The sequence below is a fragment of the Acipenser ruthenus genome, chromosome 32 (genome assembly GCF_902713425.1).
Source record: "Acipenser ruthenus chromosome 32, fAciRut3.2 maternal haplotype, whole genome shotgun sequence".
Lineage (NCBI taxonomy): Eukaryota > Metazoa > Chordata > Actinopteri > Acipenseriformes > Acipenseridae > Acipenser > Acipenser ruthenus.
The window spans coordinates 4,791,539-4,809,864 of record NC_081220.1 but is presented as its reverse complement, the minus strand read 5'-3'; the positions used below and the strand labels follow the sequence as shown (position 1 = coordinate 4,809,864).

Below are 18,326 nucleotides of genomic sequence, written 5' to 3'. Positions count from 1 at the left end.
CGCCTGCCTCGCGTCGATTGTTCAGAGCTGCCTGCCAGTGACCAATCAGACGCAGGGGGTCTCTTTCACGCCGGTATACCCTGTTGGGTTGCAAAGTGGTTGACGTAAGAACTGCCAGCCTGGAAGGCAGAGACGTAGGGTGAGTGGATCTTCCAATCCGTGCAATTTGGGTATACGCAGTAATGTGTGATAGGCTATATTATTTGGAAGTTATGACAGATAGCTACTAATACTATAGTAAATCACCAGTTTGCATTTTTAATGAGCCTCAAAAAATCACACACATGAATCACATATTCCTATGGTGTATCCCTGAGGGTTTGAATAGGAGGAATGGTTACCCCAGCCTCCAGGACAATGCCGTTCTTGTTTGTCTGGCTCTGCAACTAAACGCCCTACCTACTTCATTGCGTATTTAGTGAGGGGCGCCGTTCCATATGTTAACATTTTAAGCTTTGGGTGATGTACACAGCGAGTCGTTTTGCAGTAATCGGTAAAGCAACAAGACAGTAACAACCGTGAACTTCAGCACGGCCCTTCGACGAGGCAGGATTGCTACTAGGAGGACTGTATTTTGTTTTCAGTTTCGGAGAACTTTGGACACAAAAACATTACCTCTCCTCAGCTCTGACGGTTTTGCAGTAACTCAAAGCAACAAACCAAGGTACCGTGTTTACCAGTTATCTTTGGTTGAAATTATTTATTGTAGTTGGGGGGGGAAGGGACGGGACTGGCTTTTTTTTCTTCCACGATGTACCAGCTCTTTAAGTTTCCCACAGTGGAACCAGAGAGGTATGGTAAAGCACATAAGGAAATTAAGTGTAAGTTTTAATTTTACACTAAAAAGTAATTCTAAGGGAATGTCTACTACGTTTTCCATTGTTTAGTCTCCTGTGAACGTTTCTGTATTAACAAGCATGTATTGTTGGAGGCTGTGTGGTCCAGTGGTTAAAGAAAAGGGCTTGTAATCAGGAGGTCCCTAATTCAGATCCTGGCTCACTCACTGTCTGACCCTGAGCAAGTCACTTAACCTCCTTGTGCTCCGTCTTTCGGGTGAGATGTTGTTGTAAGTGACTCTGCAGCTGATGCATAGTTCACACACCCTAGTCCTTGTAAGTCACCTTGAATAAAAACGTCTGCTAAATAAACAAATAATAGTAATTGTTGATATTCCAGTTGGTTTGCGTTCCTCCATGGCAGGTGTAGGGGCAAAAGCTTGCTTCCTTCCCTTCAAACCTACAGCGTGTCACTGTGCTGGGATGGAAATAAGACTGATTGCAGTTTCACACATTCCAGGTTTTAATACAAGCCTAATTAGCCACAGTGTGTATAGATAACAAGCTCAGGTGTGTCTTATTAAAATCGTAGTAAAATCAGGAATGAGTCAAATTGCTTTGCAGTGGGAGTCTTATTGCCATCCCATGTCACTAAAACAAAAGTGCTTTCAAGATGCCTTTTACTCCAATGTGCGCTGCACTGAATGTCACTGTATGATTATTTACACATGTTCATAATATCTTAGATATTAAACGGTCTAGATAAAGCTAAACCAGACACTACTTCAGATTGAGCACAGAGAGAGCAAGAGGGCATGAATGGAAGCTGAGTGAAAGTGAGTTTAGAACAGAAGGTAAGAAGCACTTTTTTACACAGAGAGTTAACATGCATGGAATAGCATACCTGGTAGTAGTATTTAAAATACTGGGAACATTAAAAAAAAAAAAAAAAAAGACTATATTGTGTGCTTTTAAATGAGTTGCACCTGGTAGGGGAGAATGGTGTGATAAGAAGGTACAAGCACTTATGGGCCAAATGGCCTTTTCTCATTCCCAAACCTTTCTTCTGTTCTTATTAGCACTTGTCCAGTTTTGATGTAACCAGGCATTTGTTCTGAGGTAGTATTCTACCACCTGTGCTTCATAGATTACAGTGACCCGTGAACCATTTCACTGAGTATTGCCTAATGTAGGGTCTTATTTCTAGTATGTGTCAGAATAATATTCAACAGCCCTGTTGATAGAAATAGTGAAGACGAAGGTTGTACAAACCTTTTAATCTGTTTGCTTTGCTTAAACCAGGATGTAAAGATCCTGTCTTTATCAGCACACAGGAAGCTTAAAGTACTACTGAGCTTCATAACTCCAGTGTGCACACCCTGTATAAACAGACAGGGCCTGTGTTACTATATGTTCAGGAATAATGTGTCTGTGAGACTTTTAGGGCATACATGAAGAACTGAAAAGCAATTCTGGTGAATAATATTCTCATTGTTGTTTAATTTGTTACACCCTTTGAGTGGATACCCCTAATATGTGCCTTATAAAGAGCTGGTTCTTATGTACAGTACAGCATACACCGTAGGATCTATCACAACATAGTTACCAATTCTTAAAGACGCGTGCATTTTACCTAATTGTTTATTCATATTGTCTTCATTACTGGTTCAATGTGTTATTTATTTATTTATTTTTTTAAGATTCATGTTAGGTACGGTACTTACAACACTCGAGTGGCTGTAAGACATCAAGGACACAGAGCTTTAAAGTGTTAAACTAAATGAGATAAGATAATTGAGACCTGGAACAAGGGAAAATAACCGTTAATTGCTATTTATAAATTAATTCACCATTTCTCTGACGGTGTGATATATTCACTCATGTTCTGTCTACATATTTTAAGCAAGAGATTAAAAACCTTTTCATGTTGGATGTTCATTAGGTAACTTCCACTATCAGTGTGAGGAGATCGGGTTCTGCCAGCCTGTAATCCTAACTGGGGCTGACACAGACAGACAGACAGACAGACAGAGTCCTGATTGAAATGGGTTTGATCTGCTGCTGCTGATGGAAACAAACAAGTCTGATTTCAAACCGCTTTAAATTCATTCCACATGGCAGGTGGAAACATGGCCTCAGTCTCCACAGATAAGCAGGCTGCTGCACTGACCTGCACTGACGAGGGGGGGCAGTGTTCAGTGTGAGTCCCATACAGATAAGCAGGCTGCTGCACTGACCTGCACTGACCAGGGGGGGGCAGTGTTCAGTGTGAGTCCCATACAGATAAGCAGGCTGCTGCACTGACCTGCACTGACCAGGGGAGGGGGGGCAGTGTTCAGTGTGAGGCCCATACAGATAAGCAGGCTGCTGCACTGACCAGGGGGGGCAGTGTTCAGTGTGAGTCCCATACAGATAAGCAGGCTGCTGCACTGACCTGCACTGACCAGGGGGGCAGTGTTCAGTGTGAGTCCCATACAGATAAGAAGGCTGCTGCACTGACCTGCACTGACCTGCACTGACCAGGGGGGGGGGCAGTGTTCAGTGTGAGTCCCATACAGATAAGCAGGCTGCTGCACTGACAGGAAGGGCAGTGTTCAGTGTGAGTTCCATGGCTGTGGGGAGGCTGAGCTTGCTTGTTTTGTTTCTCCAGGAGATGGACGAAGAGAATCAGGGAGTGTTCTTCGGACAACGGGAAGAGGAGGAGGAGGGGGTTGAGGGACCCTTCGTCTGCTCCGATCCCCTGTACGGGGGTCCTGAGACAGGCATGGAAGAGTGGGCTATGAATCAGCACTGTGTGAGTACCACTGACCCACTGACCTCACTGCTCATCAGTCACATGCCAAGTATTTGTTCATGTTGTGCATGCAAGGTTTTGATTTTTTTTTTATCCTATATTGTAAAGGTGCAATTAGCAATCGGACAGGTAATAATGGACACTAATGGAGAATACTTTATTATTCAAAAGCATTCCTGTACAATTAAAAACGTGCACATGCATATTATCATACACAGTGATATCATGGATTGAGAAAACCTTATCGGTATAAAAACAAGATGACGACTGGTTTTGTTTCATTAGGTTCTGCCATTTCACATCACTCTGGCAACGCGCCAGGAAAGGATTGAGGCTCATAAAATAAAAGCTTTGCTGATTTAATAAACGATTTATTCCTTTTTGGATCTCTTGTGATCATGCTACCTCCATTTTAAAAGTTCACCACAGTACATTTGCACAGTCATTTTGCAGTTTTCCCATGGCTATACCAATCATTTACCATGTTTTGCTACTGTGTTACTGTGCTTACCTGTGCTTTATACCACTTTGCTGTGCTGTAAGGACAGTGCTGATAGGAGCTAATAGATTGTAATGCCTGGGTTACTATCTCTGCTTTCTCTTCACAGGGTTTGAACGACAGTGAATCGGAAGATGTCTTGCACTCCATCATTAACCCAAATGAGGTGTACAGTTCTAATCAGGCACTCGAGTCACCCTCAGAGAGTGACAGTGGAATCTCCGAGGACCCCCGCTCTGACAGCCCACCCCACAATGGGGCTAGCCAATCAGAGGTGCCTTCCGTCGTCACCGCGACACCCACACTCTATCAGGTTGTCTATGACATCAGCGGGCTGGATGGGGTGAAGACTGAGCCTGGATCCAGCAGCGTGGATGTGATATCCATAGAGCTGGGTCAGTGAGAGTGTCTTTAACTGTCTTTAACTGCAGTGTCTGTATCAGGGTTATATTGAACTGCAGTGTGTGTATCAGGGTTATATTGAACTGCAGTGTCTTTATCAGGGTTATATTGAACTGCAGTGTCTGTATCAGGGTTATATTGAACTGCAGTGTCTGTATCAGGGTTATATTGAACTGCAGTGTCTGTATCAGGGTTATATTGAACTGCAGTGTCTGTATCAGGGTTATATTGAACTGCAGTGTCTTTATCAGGGTTATATTGAACTGCAGTGTCTGTATCAGGGTTATATTGAACTGCAGTGTCTGTATCAGGGTTATATTGAACTGCAGTGTGTGTGTATATATGCTTATTTGAAAGTTTTCCATTCCAGTGGTTTGATTTCATATGTACAACAAAGCAAAACCACAGAAGCAATGAGGTGTGTTCTAATAAACTTGCGCACTGCTGTAGCTCTCAAGTGCCCAGTTTATAGTTCTAGTAAATGTGCTGTTGCAGAACTTTGAGTTTCATAGGGTATTTTATTTTATTTTATTTTTTTAAATGTTAAGGTAAAGTTTGGAGTTAGCAAGACTGTGATGCTCTCAAACTCTAATAATGCCCCCCGGTTGCCCCTCTCGCTCCCTGCTGTGTGTTCCAGATGAGTGGAGCTCCCAGATGCTCATTCCCCAGGGCTGTATCATGAGTGAGCTGCCCTCCCTCCCTGTGTGCGCAGCGGGGAGAACCAGCCCACTGACCGCCAACGACCCCTGCAGTCTGGGCTCGCTACCGGTACGTAGGGAACCAAACCCTGCCAGAGTCACACTCCTGTACATGTGCGTTGATGCCACTCAGGAATTATTACACCTTCTGTACAGACTGTGTAAGACGCTTCAAGTTTCATTTCTCTGGTTTCAAATCCTCCTGTACAGACTGTGTAGGAAGCTTCAAGTTTCATTTCTCTGGTTTCAAACCCCCCTGTACAGACTGTGTAGGAAGCTTCAAGTTTCATTTCTCTGGTTTCAAACCCCCCTGTACAGACTGTGTAGGAAGCTTCAAGTTTCATTTCTCTGGTTTCAAACCCCCCTGTACAGACTGTGTAGGAAGCTTCAAGTTTCATTTCTCTGGTTTCAAACCCCCCTGTACAGACTGTGTAGGAAGCTTCAAGTTTCATTTCTCTGGTTTCAAACCCCCCTGTACAGACTGTGTAGGAAGCTTCAAGTTTCATTTCTCTGGTTTCAAACCCCCCTGTACAGACTGTGTAGGAAGCTTCAAGTTTCATTTCTCTGGTTACAAACCCCCCCTGTACAGACTGTGTAGGAAGCTTCAGGTTTAATTTCTCTGGTTACAAACCCCCCCTGTACAGACTGTGTAGGAAGCTTCAGGTTTCATTTCTCTGGTTACAAACCCCCCAGTACAGACTGTGTAGGAAGCTTCAGGTTTCATTCCTCGGTTACTGTCCCTTTTTTATTTTTTTTATTTTCAAATTGGTTCTTATTGCTGTGACTGAAATATTGTGTTTTTTTTTTATTTTTTGTAAGTCTTATGTGAGTTCAAGAGCTGCTGTTCAGTTCTAGTTGCCTCTCATAGACATGTGTAACCACAGGTGACAGCACCTGAACACACAAAAAAGTAAACGCAGTGTTTGAGTAATTGGAATACAAACCATTCCAGGTGTGTATTTCTGTGCATTTGCTTGGCTGGCTGCACAGTAATGAGTTCCATTCACGTTACAGTGTGCCACAGTGTAAAGTAATATCTAGCTCTCTCTCTCTCCAGCTGTACCCTGATCTGATGCTGACAGAAGAGGAGCAGAGATTGTTGAACCAAGAAGGGATTGCATTACCCAACAACCTGCCTCTCACCAAGGTACACCTAACATGGTCTGCTTTAGAAAGACACTTGGTATGTGGTCACAATCCATCTGTCTGGGGAAGGTTATCAGTGTTGCACGATGCTTCACCTATGGGTGTTAGTGCCGTGCGCAACACTCAGAGAGATGAAAAGTCTCAGCTGATTGGCGGTGTTCCGCTTTTACTCAGTCCCCCGGGGGTATTGATGTGATCAGTGCAGATACGGGAGGAAGAAAATGTTCCCAATGTTTTTTTTTTTTGTTTGTTTTGTTTTTTAATCTTTCATTTTTTTTAAGCTATCAACACATTTGTGATAGTTGGTGAGGTTTATATATATATATATTTTTTTTAAATAAAAAAAACTGAAAAAATAAGGCCCGGTTTCATTAAAGCAGTTGTTTTTACATTACGTACCCCATTAGTGTTTGCAGACGGCTGTATTGACAAGTTGCTATTTCATTGGTCCACAAACAAGTACACATTGCAGAAAATAATGGAACGAAAGGAAGGTGCTGGCGAAAAATTAAGATACAAATATATTTATTTTTGTTTCACTTGTGCAGCGAGCGGGCGAGCGACGTGGGGTGGGGGGGCTTGATCACAGAGATTGTTGACAAAGAGCCCCACTCTTCTGGACTAATCCATAAATTAGGCATGTATAGCTCACCTTTAAACCGTGAGCACCGTCTCTGCCTTTATTAATGCTTTCCTGTTAAAAATATACTGACGGTACTCTTGCATCTTATACAACAATTACTAAGTCTGCATTTTTTAACTGGTCTGCATGCGACCAGTTATGTGAACCCCTGCTTATGGATCAGCAGTGTACAAGGCATTGGAAAGCCATATCCTCTGCAGAAAACATGTAGACATATGTGGCAAAGTGGTTAACAGTGTGCAGGTGCAGGAATGCAGCAGTGATCAATGAACAGACAGACAACAATAATCCAGGTGCAATGATATTTTGCAATGAAAACTACAAAGCGGTGTGTAATTCAATGTGTTAACGTAACATTATTCAGCAGGTTTCATTCGACTTTATGAAGCCAAATTAGTTCATTCTATAGGATGATGCAAAACTTTTGTTCATAGCTGTCATGGCCTGCCATAGACACAGGTTACGTTATGTCAGCCAAAGTTGTTTTATAAGAATAAGATTACAACAATAGACAATTCTACCCACATAATAGAATATGAAACAGAAGCGGAGTATGTTGTTGGTACAGATGTAGGTGTCTTTGAGTGATATAACCTAGAGACATCAACATAAACTAATGCACCTCTTTTGCTTAGGTACTGCATACTGAATTCACATATACAAAAAAACTTTATAATAGGGTAATGCTTACTGCTTTCATCCATATCTTAGACTTCTGTGCTTAATCAGAAAGTGACTTTTGTCACTGGTTGTTGTTCTACCCTCTAACACTGGATGGCGATGTTTGACTTTTTTCTAATGCTCTGTGTGTCTCCAGCAAAACTACAGGAAGCTTGATAGCAAAGGGGCAGCTCCCTCGCTGGCGCCAGCTCCTCCTGATATATAAAGGCACTTAGACTGAGCTAGCCTGTGTTACACACGTCTATGGCAGGCAACTAAAAACTTTCTTAATCAAGTTCAAGTGGCCCGAATTCTGAGGAGGTGTGTCCTGCATTGATGGTTGGTGATGATAATGATGCATTAAAGCACACGTGAGTGAGGGAATAAGAAAATAAGAAAGTTTACAAACGATAGGAGGCCATTCAGCCCCTCTTGCTCGTTTGGTTGTTAGTAGCTTATTGATCCCAGAATCTCATCAAGCAGCTTCTTGAAGGATCCCAGGTTGTCAGCTTCAACAACATTACTAGGGCAGGCGCTGTGTGCCGAGGAAGGGCTGTGGAACTCACGTCTCCCTCGTGAAGTAGTTTGACGATCAAGTCAGTTTGCGCTAGTCCCCTAAGCGTCTGTATTAAGCGGCTTGATTTTAGTGATGATGATGATGATGGTTATGTCGTTTGCCGAAGGCGGAGGAGCGCATTCTGAAGAAAGTGCGTCGGAAGATCAGAAACAAGCAGTCTGCTCAGGACAGTCGGCGGAGGAAGAAGGATTACATCGACGGGCTGGAGAGCAGGTTAGGAGCAGCCACCACTTCACAACACACTGTGCCAGCAAGGCAGAGACATGCACACACACAATTTCACAACACACTGTGCCCTACCCAGCAAGACAGACACATGCGCACACACCACTTCACAACACACTATGCCAGCAAAGCAGACACATGCTCACAACATTTCACAACACACTGTGCCACACAAACACGCATTCTTAAAAAGTGATCTTTCACACACACGGGTTCTTCTATGTGGGAGCTCAGAGCATGGTGACAAACACATGGCTGACTTTCACAGAACACGACGTAGTGCAAAGGCCCTGTTACTTTCATCTGTCACCCTGCAGATATACAGATATAGCCATGTTTTGCATCACCCTTTAAAATGAACTAATTTTGCTTCCTAAAGTTGAATGAAACCTACTTAATAATTTAAAGTTAACATATTGAATTACATACCACTTTGTAGTTTTCTATATACTTAACAAAACAAATGACAAGAATTGAAATATGTGATATTTTGAAATCTAACATAAAATATTGTACTACTGTTATGGTATCCACTAGACACTTGCAATATGATTTTCTAGTTTCTTTGATTATATGATGTTAAATAAAAGATCTGAATCATGTTCATACAGTTTTAAATTTTTTATTATGTCTCAATCCTAAGATTTGAGAGTGATGCAAAACGTTTGGCCATAGCTGTACAGGTGCTTGTTCATATTACCATTGCCAATAGCAGGTCTGGCTGGTTTGACATGATGGTGTGTGCTGTCTGTGTTGCAGAGTGTCTGCTTGTTCAGTGCAGAACCAGGAGCTGCAGAAGACGGTGCACCAGCTGGAGAAACACAACATGTAGGTGCCTGTGGCAAAGTGGTTGAGTGGGTACAGGAGCAGTGCATAATGAAGCAGACAGAGAGGATTATAAGCCAGTTCGGAAAGGGTTATACTGTTTTATATCCAGGTCTGGTGACCAAATAATAATCCCCGGCAATACACAACAATGTGTAGAGCACAGAGTAAATAACAACAGGGCTGCAGTCCCAAATAATAAACACAAATATCTGTCCCACAATATACAAACACGGTCACCAGTCCTGGGTGCGTGCAGTAGTGCTCGTGGTGGGTGATACAGGTTTATCAGTGACAGTAGTGCAGTGCTGTTTCGGGTTTTGTGCTGGCCCTTGGCGACAGCTCCAGAACGTGTTAGTCGTCTAATAATAACAAACAAGACACTCGTGATACGTATATTCACTGGGTCTCTCACGGGTCCTTTCAGGTTCAACAACACAAACCAAACCGAAGGAACAGATTGCGTCTCTCCGTCCCTTTCGTGTCGTCACACATGACCCCTTGGTAAACGAGTGCATCCGCCCCTCCAATCTGCGACTGCACTTTGTTTTCCTTCCGGGTCAATGCGTTAATGCAATGGAGTTCCATCCCCTTTCTAGCTGGCCGACTTCCCTTGACCCCTGGGAAAGAACTGTCGGGCCAGCCTGTCCAAGGAACTCTGTTCTCACTGCTTAGCACCCTCACAGGTCGGGAGGGAGATTTACTACCAAGAATCACTGTATTTCTGTCACAGTGTCACAGAGACACAGGCTGGAAACACTGCAGGAATCAGTGGACCAAAAACAAAATCAACAACCCTTGTGACACATATTTTATTATGTAAAAAATTATACTTTCTGAAAATGGGTTTTATACAGGGTGGCTCCTAATTCACTCATCGTTGTTGTTTTGCACTGTTTTCAATTCTATTTAAATGCTGACATTATTGAACAGCCCTCTGGTGGCCAAGCAGTGTGTCACAGAGGCTCTGTGTCACAGACACTTTCCTTTGCATGTCGTCCTCCACACACCCTCCAGTTTTCACGATGAATCTGACATTATAAGAGACAATATTGTATATTTTGCCCATCAGGATGCTTTGTTGGATCGGTCGGCCACACCCCGCACAGAAATATGAATCTGTTCCTCTTATGTTTTGATTAGAGACAAAACCAGTATTAACCACGGTGCCTGTGACCCCTAGAACACCCTGTATGCACCCTGCATTCTTACTGGCATCGGTGCTTTCTAAGGCAGACAGCTGACAAAGCATCCACAGCATCTCTGTTTTAAACTCAGATGACCCCAGGAACCGTTTTTTTTATTTTTTATTTCAAAACAGTGATCCAGATTTTGTAATCCTGTATTTTGTGATCGAGATTACTTTTATCTGGATTGTTTTGATCTGTTTTTTCACTGCTGCTGGATCACATTTATCCAAATAATTACGATTACAAGTAATTTCTGTCACAAAATATAGTATTACAAAATCCGGATCACTGTTATGCAGATTTCAAGTTTTGAAAAACCAGCCCCAGGTGATCAGAAATAGGACGGGCGTCATCCTGATTACACTCGGCTGCAGCTTTTACTGGAAGCAGTAAAGTGGAGCTTTTGCACCCCTCTGATTGTTTTTCTCTCTGTACCTTCCTTCCATTACCAGGTCCCTCATAGCCCAGCTGAGGAGGCTGCAGTCCCTCATCAAGCTGACCTCAACCAAGGCAGCGCAGACTGGCACTTGTATCCTGGTGAGACACACATACACAGGGATGAAAATACGACTCCTGTTGCAGAGCAGCTTCACCCACTCCAGGTTTTACTACAAGCTTGATCAGCCACAGTGTCTATAAGTAACAAGCTCAGGTGTGTCTTTTTAAACTCGTAGTAAAGAGCAGGAATGGATCAAACTGCTATGCAATAGGAGTGTTATTGCCATCCCTGTATGCAGTGTTAACAATCCCAGATAGTAGCTGAATCGATACTGGTAGTAATAGTAATGCGTGGTGTGTTTTCCAGATCTTCATCTTCTCTCTGGCTCTGATCATCTTCCCCAGTTACAGCCCTTTCAGCTCGGAGCCTGTGGTCAGTGAGGAGGGGTACAGACCCGCAGGGGGTGAGCAACACGACCGACACACCGATCCAGGCATTGCCTTATAGGAGATTCCCATTGTAAAAGCACAGTCAAGTGTAGTAAAGCACAGTTGAAAGCATGGTAAAGCATATTAAAAAACATACAACGGTAAATTAAACCAAATACATGTTTCCCATAGTAAACATGTAATAAAGCACAGTGAAAGCATTGTAAAGCCCAGAGAGGTATGGTAAAGCATATCAATGCACAGTATATCCAATGGGAAAAGCACAGCAAAATTGAACAATTACTGTTGTGAACTGAGTGCTGAGCTAGTCCACCAAGAGAACAGTGACTGGTGTGGAAGACAGGGAGGCAGTGTGGATAGTGGTTAGAGGTGAGATACTGGGAGGGAGGGAGGCAGTGTGGATAGTTGTTAGAGGTGAGATACTGGCAGAGAGGGAGGCAGTGTGGATAGTTGTTAGAGGTGAGATACTGGCAGAGAGGGAGGCAGTGTGGATAGTTGTTAGAGGTGAGATACTGGCAGAGAGGGAGGCAGTGTGGATAGTGGTTAGAGGTGAGATACTGGCAGAGAGGGAGGCAGTGTGGATAGTGGTTAGAGGTGAGATACTGGCAGAGAGGGAGGCAGTGTGGATAGTTGTTAGAGGTGAGATACTGGCAGAGAGGGAGGCAGTGTGGATAGTGGTTAGAGGTGAGATACTGGCAGAGAGGGAGGCAGTGTGGATAGTGGTTAGAGGTGAAATACTGGGGGGGGAGAGGCAGTGTGGATAGTGGTTAGAGGTGAGATACTGGCAGAGAGGGAGGCAGTGTGGATAGTGGTTAGAGGTGAAATACTGGGGGGGAGAGAGGCAGTGTGGATAGTGGTTAGAGGTGAGATACTGGCAGAGAGGGAGGCAGTGTGGATAGTGGTTAGAGCTGAGATACTGGGAGGGAGGCAGTGTGGATCTAGTAGTTAGAGATACTGGGAGATACTTAATCTGACTTCTGTTATCTCATTCCAGTGATATCGAGAAACATTCTAACAGAGACAGAATCTTTTAGAATGTCGGACACAGCAGATGATGTCATCACCGATAACAAGATTCCATCCCTTCAAGAACTCCCGCCCTCCAACTCAGACACTGGCCAGTCGGAAAACACGGATCCTTCCAGCATCACCTTTCAAAAGCCAATCAGCAGTGAAGAGGATGCAAATAATAAGAAAGAAGAGGGCCTTATCCAAGCCAATGTCCTTCAGGAGGTCAAGATGAAAAACGTGTCCTTGCCGAGTGAGCCAGTCGATTCTGTGGACCCAGAAAGCCAGCCGGCGCTGGATGTGATGCCAGTGAAAGGACACGGTGACAGAAGCCTTGATTCTGCCAAGCCAGTCCACGCAGACGAAATGTAACCACATTCTTAAGAATTGTCTAGAAAACCTTATTCTTTTAGTCCCTGCTGGTGTGTCTGTTGCAAACATTCAAGCTGTTCTGTAGGTCCTTTACGGTCTGCTTTCCAGCATTCATATTGGGTATTAGGAGGGAGCTGTAATGTGTTACTTGTCCACCAGCTGGAGTTGGTGTACATACTGATTAGTGGTTTAAAAGGTAACCTGATAAGGCTCTGAAATATCTTAACAGACATATTCTTGTTCAGATTTACTCTGTTATTTTCTGTTTCTGATGTCACTTCCCAGAGAACTTTTTTATTAAGTTTACAGCACCCGTTGCCTATATAGAGCTCTCAATCATGTCTTATCTCTACAGCCAGTCCACCAGAGTGTAACTATTAAGATGTTCCCCCTGCAACACACTGCCCCCCCAGTGGATGTAACAAATACTACAACGGTAGAACAAATGTGGTATTTCTTACATTCAGTGGGGGCAGTGTTGCAGGCGGGTAGGTTTATGGTTACACTGTGGTGTAAAAAAGAATACACTTGATTTAAAAAAAAAAAAAAAAAAGTTATTTCAGTAAATTTAAAACAGTCTACAAATAAGAAATAAAATACATCAAACTGAATTATATGTCCCTTCACTAGGAAGCCCCCCCCCCCATTAAAACCACATATTGCTGGTCTATTTTGGCAAGGTGTCACTGCACACCAAACCCGTCTGTTGGACACGTTGTCTACAAGTTTAGCGAAGGTTGTTGCACTTAATTCCTGTTGGAAATATCATCTTAGAATAGCTAAAACATAGTTATCTGCTTAGTTTTGCTTTAGGATCTACTGCAGAACATGAAGCTTTCATTTATAACCCCTATCCAACTGCTGCAGGGGGGTGTATGCATGTCAGGCTCACAGACTGACTAAAGTCATGTTTCCACCTGCCACTGGGACTGACTTGAAAGTGGTTTGAATTCAGATTTGTTTGTTTCCATCAGCAGCAGATCAAATCCATTTCAATCAGGACTCCGTCTGTCTGTCTGTCTGCCTGTCTGTCAGCCCCGGTTAGGATTGCAGGCTGCCAGAACTCGATCACTCCACACTGATGGTGGAAGTTACCCAATGAACGTTCAACACAAAACATGTCAGAGGGGGTTTATGAAAAAGAAAAAAAGTAGACAGAACATGCTGGCGTGATAATATTATACTGTCAGTATAAATAGCAATTCTACATACGTTGGTGTAATTGAATTGTCGACTGCAGATAGAAACGGCTGCAGCGTCAGTTTGATACTGGGAACAAGAGGAGTTTCACAGACTGGTTTCCTGGTGCAGATGGAAACATGGCATTAGTGGAAAGCAGATTTCAAAAGAAAGAGTTAAAACTACCTTCATTTAAACAAGCTGGACTCTCAACACAGGCTGCACAGCTACATGTTTGTAGGACATGGCTTTAATGCATAAAAAGAATACTTGCAGATCCAGTATTGAGCTGACCACAGTTTTCTTTTGCAGGCAGATTTTCACTATAAGCGTATTAATAATGAACACTGCAAAGCAGTATGATCTGATTTGATGTTTTCTTATTTTTATTTTCTTGTATTTATATATTAAAGGGGAAAAAGATCTAGGTAGAAGTGTCTGTTCCATCTCTGTTCCTAAATTGGGTGGAGACTGAACTGCTCCCTTCAGTCCAGGGCAGGCTTGAGGCATGGAGACTGAACTGCTGCCTTCAGCCCAGGGCAGGCTTGAGGCAGGGAGACTGAACTGCTCCCTTCAGCCCAGGGCAGGCTTGAGGCATGGAGTCTGAACTGCTCCCTTCAGCCCAGGGCAGGCTTGAGGCAGGGAGACTGAACTGCTCCCTTCAGCCCAGGGCAGGCTTGAGGCAGGGAGACTGAACTGCTCCCTTCAGCCCAGGGCAGGCTTGAGGCAGGGAGACTGAACTGCTCCCTTCAGCCCAGGGCAGGCTTGAGGCAGGGAGACTGAACTGCTCCCTTCAGCCCAGGGCAGGCTTGAGGCAGGGAGACTGAACTGCTCCCTTCAGCCCAGGGCAGGCTTGAGGCAGGGAGACTGAACTGCTGCCTTCAGCCCAGGGCAGGCTTGAGGCATGGAGTCTAAACTGCTCCCTCACCCCCTAAGAGAAAGGGTGCTCCCTCCAGTCCAGGGAGCAGTTTCCCAATAACAGTAGTACTAGGGGTTTGAAGATGCTAATTATGATCCACTGCAGCTGCTTTTGATCGATCTTCCAGTGTTTCCCAAAGCCCCACGTGAAACTACAGCTTAACTAGCAATCTTGGAAGTGCAGCTTCTGGTGGGGTCTGCTTCGCACTTAAAGGCATAGGCACGTTTGCAACACATATACGTGGTATAAACGATTGTTTGCTTTTGGGAACAAAGCCCAAAGAAAAAAAGTGTTTGAAGATGGGGGCAAAATAATTCTGCAGTTATTTTAGACACCAAACTACTGTATTTTTCATCCAATGTAGAATGCCTGTAACGCTTCAACAATCTCTAAAGAAGTGGCTGTCAGTAACAAAAGCACTATGAGCCGAAAATAAATAATTAAAAGTAGTGCTGGATATTTTAAGTGCCGCGAGACTTTATTCTCTCGTACGTGATTCTCGGCCGCTTTCTTAAACATTATAGAAACTCAGTACACTGCAGTATAAGTAAACGGTTTTGAAAACAAAAAAAAACGATATTAAGTCTAAGTGTTGTTTTGCAAGCGGTGACTTTCGCTTTAACTCTTGAAACTCAGCCCCATTCATTTAGGTTACGCACATATTACTCAGGCACCATAAAAGCCACCTACCTGGTTCATGGCTTGTTTAAAAAGCAGATTCGGGTCTTTCCAAAGACGTATGTATGTGGTGTAGGATACTACGGAACTACGATTGCCTCAAGTTACGCCTCTCATCATGTGACAGAGTTCACAGCTTAGGTTTCGTTTTGAGATAGGACGATATAAAAAAAAAAAAACGACAGTAAAATGATGTCCCAAGTGGACGGAGTTACTAAACAGTGGAGACATTTCTGGAGCCCGTAGAGCACTTTAACAGCGCACTCGCAATGATTTTAACGTGTTCACGCTTGCCCTGACAAAATGTTTATTGACATAATCAAGCATTAATTCACATAAATAACAGTCAGTCACTTTATATTACAGCATCGCCGCAATGTATTCAGTACTAAGTGCGCTCCACAAATGGCGTTGGATATGCCTGATCCTGTTGCAACTTAGATAACATAAAAGGAAATTTGGTGTCTTTTCATTTGGTAGTGTAGCATTTCCGGGGAACAAACGAGACAGACCACCGTAACAAAACCTCATTCAGATGTTTATTTACTCAACGTCAGGACACCACAACACAGCCCCGAGCTGCTCGCAGGCAGCTCCTAAATAGAGACACCCCCCCCCCCCCCCCTTCAAGCCCTGATAAGCATACTTATATATAATAAATTATTTTGTATTAAAGTGTTCATTAAACACCTCCATGAACATTTTAGGACAACCTCAGACCTCTTGTGAACTGACATAGAGGTTCAAAAACTACTGGAGTTACGATGCTGTTTCAAAACGCTGTTGGTTTGGTTCAAGGAGCTTTTGGGAAACGGCCCCCAGGGCAGGCTTGAGGCATTAGACTTAACTGTTCCCTCCTTCCTTAAGAGAAAGGGGTTCCCTATAGTCCAGAGCAGGCCCACCGCTTGTGTTTTGCCAGATCAGCTGATAAATATTCCATCTAATTCTCCAGTAGTGCTGCCAAGTCTGCACCAAAATCTAGCACAAAATAAATACATAAATACATTATAATAAAACTGGCAAAGACAGCCTGCAAATGATACTATTCCCCGAGTACAACACAAAAGTCGTCGGATATTACATCAAGAGAGAAATTAAACAGACACGCCATTGATCATTTTACCAGTAAGCAAAAGGAAAACCGCGAGATGGCTCTTACTTTGCATGGGATTCCACAGGGAGCATTGGCTCTGATGTTCCTGTGGGGTAGGGAGTCAAAATCAGCAGGGACTGTTTCTCCTCACCACACTACAGTGGACTTTAATTCCCAGGCCCCAGTGAGTTCAAAACTGACACTTACAGTGCTAACCTTTGTCCTCTAGGGGCGGTAGATCACATCTGCCTTGACGCTCCTGGGTGTAGAGGGGATTGCTTTGGGTTAGGAGGCTGCCCGCTGCCCTTTAGTTCTCCTGAGCTGTGGTAGGGTTGCTGGGGTGAGGGGAGTCCATTGGGGAGAAACATGTTGATAAATAAATAAACAGGGTTTGCGATGCTAGTTTGAGGACTGTCCATTTCAGTTTGTCCAAGTAGCGAAAAACAAGCAAAAAGTAAATAAGAACATAAGAACATAAAAAAGTTTACAAACGAGAGGAGGCCATTCAGCCCATCTTGCTCGTTTGGTTGTTAGTAGCTTATTGATCCCAGAATCTCCAAGCAGTTTCTTGAATGATCCCAGGGTGTCAGCTTCAACAACATTACTGGGGAGTTGGTTCCAGACCCTCACAATTCTCTGTGTAAAAAAGTGCCTCCTACTTTCTGTTCTGAATGCCCCTTTATCTAATCTCCATTTGTGTCCCTGGTCCTTGTTTATTTTTTCAGGTTAGAAAAGTCCCCTGAGTCGACATTGTCTATACCTTTTAGGATTTTGAATGCTTGAATCAGATCACCACATAGTCTTCTTTGTTCAAGACTGAATAGATTCAATTCTTTTAGCCTGTCTGCATACAACATGCCTTTTAAACCCAGGATAATTCTGGTTGCTCTTCTTTGCACTCTTTCTGGAGCAGCAATATCCTTTTTGTAACGAGGTGACCAGAACTGAACACAATATTCTAGGTGAGGTCTTACTAATGCATTGTAAAGTTTTAACATTACTTCCCTTGATTTAAATTCAACACTTCTCACAATATATCCGAGCATCTTGTTGGCTGTATCCAAAAAGGATTTGGGCTGCAGTGAGTTAATGAATGAATGAAAGAATACATAAGAGGAACTCTGTTTGTCCCCTGCACTCTTCATGTGAGTTTATAATGAGATTTACCCTCATCATCAATGCCCCTTTGGTGAGCTGCCCTTATTATTCCGTTTGTAATCAGTGCTGCAAGTTTATTTGCTTGCATTCATTTCACAACATGATAAACAAGCATCGCCTTTCGGTAGCTTCAAAGGACAAGTTTCTGTATGATGGAAACTTTGCCTACAAGTGACGGCCTTAAATTAAATATCTATTAAAATTACCATAGGGGCTTGTGACAGAGATATAATGAATCTTGGTTGTAAATCTCCCTCCCGAACTGTGAGGGCGCTAAGCAGTGAAAGTAGAGTTCTTTGGACGGGCTGGCCTGACAGTTCTTTCCCAGCGCCGGGAAGTAGGTCAGTCTGAAAGAAGGCGAGACTCTGTTGCAGGAATGTATTGACCTGGAAGGGAAACGACATAGCAGCTGCTGATTGTAGAGACAGCTATACTCGTTTACCAAGGGGTCATGCGTGATAGCATAAAAGGGGACGGAGAATCACAATCTACTCTTTCGCTTGGTTTTGAGAGAGAGTGAAACTGGAAGGACCGGGAGAAACCCAGAAAGAATAAAAAAAGGATTTGTGAGTGTTTTTTGTTTGTTTGTTGCTGTT

General features: G+C 43.4%; 1 protein-coding gene across 4 annotated transcripts; it reads left to right on the top strand.

The window, feature by feature from the left end:
- The first annotated feature begins 29 nt into the window (after positions 1-29).
- Positions 30-15,375, top strand: LOC117962638 (cyclic AMP-responsive element-binding protein 3-like protein 4). Of its 4 annotated transcripts, none has more exons than XM_059006360.1 (10): positions 30-139; positions 3,427-3,570; positions 4,179-4,464; positions 5,109-5,239; positions 6,227-6,316; positions 8,302-8,408; positions 9,180-9,248; positions 10,888-10,972; positions 11,241-11,337; positions 12,318-15,375. In XM_059006360.1, the coding sequence occupies exons 2-10, from the start codon at positions 3,430-3,432 to the stop codon at positions 12,701-12,703; spliced, it is 1,392 nt and encodes a 463-aa protein (XP_058862343.1). In that variant the 5' UTR covers positions 30-139; positions 3,427-3,429; the 3' UTR covers positions 12,704-15,375. The 4 variants fall into 4 exon arrangements, with proteins under 4 accessions (XP_058862343.1, XP_034772744.2, XP_034772747.2 ...); XM_034916853.2 differs by lacking the exon at positions 30-139 and adding an exon at positions 146-664; XM_059006361.1 differs by lacking the exon at positions 30-139 and adding an exon at positions 1,468-1,630.
- Positions 15,376-18,326: the final 2,951 nt, after the last annotated feature.

Coding starts and splice junctions, on each gene's coding strand:
- LOC117962638 (XM_059006360.1), top strand. CDS start 3,430: ATGGACGAAGAGAATCAGGGAGTGTTCTTCGGACAACGGGAAGAGGAG. Junction 6,317..8,301: donor ACAACCTGCCTCTCACCAAG/GTACACCTAACA, acceptor CGTTTGCCGAAG/GCGGAGGAGCGCATTCTGAA. Junction 11,338..12,317: donor GGGGTACAGACCCGCAGGGG/GTGAGCAACACG, acceptor ATCTCATTCCAG/TGATATCGAGAAACATTCTA.